Source organism: Rhipicephalus microplus, chromosome 10, assembly GCF_043290135.1.
Source record: "Rhipicephalus microplus isolate Deutch F79 chromosome 10, USDA_Rmic, whole genome shotgun sequence".
Lineage (NCBI taxonomy): Eukaryota > Metazoa > Arthropoda > Arachnida > Ixodida > Ixodidae > Rhipicephalus > Rhipicephalus microplus.
Genome location: NC_134709.1, coordinates 87,259,009 through 87,265,410, shown reverse-complemented (window position 1 = coordinate 87,265,410; position 6,402 = coordinate 87,259,009). Strand labels below are relative to the sequence as shown.

Sequence of the window (6,402 nt, the reverse complement as noted above, 5' to 3'; positions counted from 1 at the left end):
AAGAAATAATTTTTATGCAAACGTGCTGCGAAGCCTTCCAGACAGTTTTCTTTCGTGTGAAGCAATCCACGAAAACAGCACGCGAAGTGAAGAGCGCAAAAGAGATCTCTGCGTCTAACAGCACAATTTCAGAAACGTTATGTTAAGGGTTCAATGAATAATGCAATACGCACTTAACGTAGTGTTGATGGCGTACGTACCTACCAGCAGCCAAGCAGAGAGGCAGCCGAAACAAGCGAAGACCACGACGCATGCCAGGCATCGCACATCTCTTATGGCATCTCTCTGCTGCTGCCCGTAATTCTTCATTGCGGCAAATGCTCATGAACACGGAGCGTGACAACGTTGCCGTCGCGTCGACGTCATGTGCACTTCTCTCGCTCGCGTCCGGTTCATGCCTGATCCCAGCCCGACGTTATCGCACCGTACAATCGCAGACGATAAAGATGAATTAAGGTCACTATGACATATGCAAAGACACGTAGGCGTATAACGCACTAAAAAAAGTACTGTAGTAAATAACTAGTACGCGTGTTTCTTTGAAGCAGTAAGTGATGTGTTGCCATTTTACGGCTGGGGTGAAGCTGCGTAGCTCAGCCGCTTTTTGGCCCTAGTGACCACTCTAGCCTAACGTGCCTCGATGCGCACGTTCGCCTTTGCTACTCAGATCGAGACACTCTAACGCAGTGCTTCCAGAATACAGTTCACCTATTTTTTCGCGCACAACATCAAATAAACGTTTTGTTCACTCTCTCCACCCACAATACTACCGTCTTTTGAAGACATTTGCAGTGAAACATGCAGATACGGGGCCTCTTTTTTTGTGTGGGCAACAGCGATTCTGGGCAAAACTGACGTACCTGGAAGCCCGACGATGAGCCTGTCAGCCACAGCGAAAGTGCAGAAAACTTATTCGTACCGTCCACCGTCAGCATGTGCGATAGCTTATTAGAAATATATCTGTAAACACCACCTTCTATCACAACCATGCAATCAGTAGTGTCGGAAGATGCGGCTTGCTGATAAGCCGGTGCATTAGCCACGCAGTGCGCATGCGCTGTTTCCGCGCTGTAAGCCATGGCTTTAAAGCGCGCAGTGCAGTGCTGCTTCTGGGCTCACTGACGATAGACAATTTTATCAGCGTCCCTAAGCCTGATACGCAGTGCGCGAGTGGCTTAACCGGCCCACTCGCTAAACTCGAGTTGCCGCCACAGCACGCCACGTCCGGCTCGAACATGTCAGACTTGAACGACTCGACCTCAGATGACAGTTTCTTTCATCGTACGTCACTCGACCCCTTGGTGATAGACATCTCCGAAGAGGAGGAGCAAGAGACTGTTCGTTGTTCGGGCTGCACGTCACCGCTGTCGTCCGTAGGATTAGACGAGAACAGCGATGACACACGCAAAACAGCGACGCAGCACGAGCAGTCGTCGAGTAGCGAAGAGTTGGGCTTACGCAAGCGCAGCATGACCCTGAATTTATACAGCCCTGGGGCATCCCAACCCGGCCACAAAGAGGCCCGCTGTTCGAGCTTGCTCACGTCTCCGGACCTGCAGATGCTGGCGTTGTCGACGCCCGAGCTCGAGCAGTTCATCATTACTCTCAACGGACGGGAGACGACGGTGAGCAGGCTGTCTGTGCTTACCGTGGCCAAGAAAAAGGAGCGATTTCCGAGTGACTTCGCCGAATCCCTCGATCAACTCCAGCTGCAGTCACCTGTACTTCAACAGCACACCGCGTCTGGCCCAGATACGTCCGACTCGTGCGACTCCAGCTCGAATGACACTCGAACTCATCCTTTATCTTTCGAGCCGGAAACAGTGCCCATCGACATGCGTGACGCAGAAAAGACGCAGCATGCCACATCTGGCCCGGACACGTCCGACTCTACGTCAAGCGACAGTCCCACTCGTCCTTTATCGTCCAAGACACAAACGGCACCCACCTACATACGTGACGCATCAAGGATGAGACTGGAACAGAGGAGGGAGAGGAATCGTATTGCGTCGTCGAAGTGCCTCAATCGAAAGCTCAGTCGCATCTCGGAGCTCCGAGAGAAAGTTTACGCGCTCAAGAAGGAGAGAAAAGTGCTGGAATGCAAGACGAGCATTTTACGCCACGAGGTGTACCAGCTCTCCCAGAAGGTGGTGACGCACGTTAAGGGGGGCTGTAGGATGTGAATTTGCCAAACGCACCCTAGACATGCTCGGTGACTTGCTTTAACGAAGTTTCATGCGTGGGTCGTGCGGGCTCACCCGCATGGGCCGGTCTTCAACCTCGATATTCCTGTAATCTCCACTAGAGGTCCCGAGGGCCAACTCGCGTATGTGGAGTGCTGTGGAAGCTCTGCATCCTCGTGGTCACCAGTATCAGTCCCGCGAACCTACTCAGCATGGACCGCTCTTTAATCTCGCCAACCCCGTGATCATCACCCTAACGTATACATGTAGGATCAGTGACATGGATGCTATGCACCACGAACGAGAAGTAATCGTATCAACAGCGAAGTTCTTTATACCCGCAATTTGTGTGTGTGGCCTATGAAAAAAAAACTCGTCATAAATGGCTACGTGCCGCATGAATTCGGCAAAGTAGGCTACACGCCTCCGGTCCTCTCAAAATGAAGGAACAGTTAACTCAACAATTGGCTGTGACGCCGCCACTGGCGACGGCGGCTGCGAGAAGACCTCGAAGCGATGAATGGCTTACGCCAACGGCGACGTGCTCGTAGATCAATGAGAGGTGCGAACGTTTGGTTTCAGCGCGAGTGTCTACTTCTCCAGTTTGGACATCCTCTCATGACTGTTTGTGGCTTAACTGAAATCTTTCCGGTTGAGAATAAATGCGCAAACAACCTGGCGTCACCGGATTAAGGCCTAGAAAGAGTCTAAAAGCAACAAGATTAATCTTTCGATTAGACTTGTCTATCGTTTTTTGAAGCATTGGTCGGCTTTTTGCAAGCCTCGTATATTTTTTTGAGGGGGTGGGGGCATCATCATTCAATACAGCGCATTTTTTTAAGAATGAAAATTGTTGTCGTTCCCCTCAGCTTCCTGTTTAGTTGTCTCCTGTGCTTCCAAAGTCGCCACGTGCGCCGCTTCTCCGACTCATGGTCGCTTGTATGCGAGACGTGCGCTGCTTTACAGAGACACGATTACTAGTTTCCGGATTACTGTTTGCCACCTAGGTTTGTCGAATGATTATTCAGCAACTACTGTGGTGCTTCGGCCCCACTGAACTTCGTCCTTCATTGCCGCGAATCGTGCTTACACGCTCCAGCTTAGCATACTAATTACCAGAAAATCCGGTACATTCCGCGAATAGAGGCTCATTAGCCGCAATGAAACTTCATTTGAACCTATAGCTGGTACATATTTCTGAATTGAAATTAGCACCGCGAGCACCAAACGTGCTCTACAAACAAACAAAAAAAAGAAGCACACGCGAGCGCTGACTATCAAGTGCTTTTTTTCGTTCATATGTCAATGCATATTTATGTTCAAATCAGCCTTACCACGCATGCGTACTCAACAAAGGCTTCAGACAAGTGAAACAGTGACGAAAAGGGCGGATCAGATACTCCACGACAAGAAATGGTAATCTGCAAATGTAATCTGTAAACAATGTACCAAAACGCACGTGGTACCTCCAACGAAGAGCGCAGAAAGGGTGCACTCTGTCACAGACACTCTTTTTTTCCTCGCTGTCAAAGGACTGACAGGCAATCTCAGATGTGTACGAGACCTTCAATTCACAATGTATGTGGATGACATCGTCCTCTGGGCCGGAAAAGGTTCCCTGTCAAAAATACAACGCACGCTACCATCGGATATTGACACTATTGCTTCATTCTTTCACAACAGACGGCTCACTCTAGCCAGTGCCGAATTCGAGTATACCATCGTCACAAACATGAAATTTCTAAAAGTTCAGGAAGACTGGCAATTTGATTGTTACACTCGCCATAAAGAATTGCGAGGAAGCCCCGTAAAAAGGTTCGCGGTTTCTGATTGCAATACGACGGCAAGTCAAAGGAGTGGCCTCGGCATGCAACGGCACTGCATTGCGCGAAATCATTGCAAAAGCCGACAACGACCTCGATCGAAGGGTCACGAACCCGAGTCAAGTCCCCTAGGAGGACAACCTGCTTTAGCTCATCACAGCATTTGTGCTGCGTCACTTCACCTACACGGTGTCCATGTACAACTGGATCAAAGGGAATCGGGACAAGCCCTCATTAGAAAAATCTTCAAGCGAGCACTCGTACTGCCAGTTGGATCGCACAGTGAGGACCTCTTCCGGCTCCGCATACAATACACCATGGAGGAAAATACAGAGGCTGCGGAACAGACCCAGCTAACTCGACTTTCCACAACGCTGGCCGGTAGCCGGATTCTATAGAGGCGGTTGGACTCGCCCGAATCAAGAACTTGGCTAGCAACACCTAAATCTCCAGAGAAATAAAGGAAAAGCTTGTCGTCGCTCCCCTATCTTGCAAAGTACAGGTGCTCCCAAAATAATTCGGAGCGCCAGAGCAGTGGCCGCTCGTCGGCGGAGCGCGGCGGTGAAAAAGTAGTGCTTGCGCGTGCACAGTTTCCCTAGCAAGCGCGCCTCATTCCCCAAACTATCTGAATATGTGTTGGTTTGCTCCAAAGGAATAGAGCGGGGTGCTTTTTAGCGTTTTGTGGAAGCGGATGCGGTCTCAACGCTCTAGGAACGCGTATGCACGCCGTGGAGCGTACGTGCGAGTGTATGCGCGTTGATGGGCATCAGTGCTTTTGAAAGTGAATAGTTCACTTGCCTCATTAGTTGCAGAGTGTGATCATCCCACTACTAATTTTTGACAATACCTGCGGTAGCAAAACTCAGAAAGCGGCATACTGCACATCAATCGATATATAAAGCACGTAAAAGTGTACTAAACACAAAGTAACTCCGAGAAATTCAAAAGATCAAAGGCCATTTTTAAGTAATTAGGGTGGATAATAAGACCATAACATGGTCATCAAAAAAAGTTAGCTAATATGTTTTTCTAGGTAAGTAAACGTAATTATCAATTAAATGTTTTTGACATCCACACGGTAATACAAAGAATCAAGCAGAAATTCCAGACTTCTTGTTAATACTGGTCACGCCAAATTAAAAAAATATTACAAGTTCCACTAATTACAATCAATTCAAGACTCCGCAACAGCGAGTCCATAAATTCAACGCTATGACGGTCAATCAATGGTCACAACTAATTAAGCATAATGAAGGAATTAGAAAAAGAATGACAACGATGCGTAACGTTCTTGTCGTCAAAATTGTTTTGAGAATCATTGAGAGGGTCTATGTAGCTCTTGTTTGTCTTTTTTATTTTTGGCTATGGCAAGTCTGTTTCTTCGATACGCCTGCATGATACGTTGCTATGGATTTGCCATGCGTGACTCTGTGTAGCGCGGCAAAAGGTGCACTTTCATCCCACGTATTCCCGTGCAGTTTGCGCGCCTGATTGATAAGAAGATGTGAAGATACAAAAACCATTGAAATGTCGTGAAATTCAGCCCTTTTCCTGCCGAGGCCGCATGCCGAAGAGAGTGCCAATCCACGAGCGGAGCAGCATAGTTTACCTATCCATTCAAGGTGTTTCTCAACGCGAGATATGCCGCTTCACACGCAGGTCTATGAGTGCCGTGAACAGAAATATCAGGCCTACAGAATTATTCAGGCCACAGCACACCGGCCACTGCTGTGGCCTGAATAGGTCACTGTGCTGTAAACGTCTGGGGTGAAGTAGGCAAAGATGGCCTCGGCCCGCTAGTGCGGCTGTCACAATCTTTCACTGCTGGGGCTTAATGCGAAATCCTCGACATCCTTCTGCTTCCGTATGCTCTGGACGGGCTATTTAAAAACGGGTGCTTCTGGTTTCAGAAACACCTCATCCCAGTGCACACCGACAGAGATGTTCGACATTTCCTGGAGGAACGTGCTGTTCTCACACTTCCGTGGCCTCCAAAAGGCGCGAGAACAAAACGACGACATAGAGACAAGAAGGACACGAGCACGTCCTTCTTCTCTCTGTCGGCGTTTTGTTCTCACGCTATAACTATAGTCATGCCATACCAACTAGCCCAAGCTGCCACACCTCTAAGCACCAAAAGGCGCTGTCTTTAACATCATCGAGAACGTGTGGGGACAATTGATGCAAACTATGTCCCGCATAAATCTAGGAGACGCCAGTGCTGACGAACTGTGGTGTGCCATAGCTGGGGAGTGGCAGTGCCTCGGCGAGAAAAAATACTTTATATCGTCACTTCCACGCCGTATGCAAGCTGTGGTTCACTGTGGACGGTGCATGCACGTGATATTGATGTAGTCATCAACGTGCTTATAGTTGTTCATGGTGCACGCATGGTA

At 48.8% G+C, this 6,402-nt stretch overlaps 1 protein-coding gene across 1 annotated transcript; it reads left to right on the top strand.

Moving 5' to 3' along the window:
* Window positions 1-1,112: 1,112 nt before the first annotated feature.
* On the top strand, window positions 1,113-3,395 carry LOC119180758 (transcription factor Jun). The gene has a single exon (XM_037431890.2). It carries the CDS (start codon window positions 1,236-1,238, stop codon window positions 2,181-2,183), a length of 948 nt encoding a protein of 315 aa, XP_037287787.2. The 5' UTR covers window positions 1,113-1,235; the 3' UTR covers window positions 2,184-3,395.
* The last annotated feature ends 3,007 nt before the right edge of the window (window positions 3,396-6,402 follow it).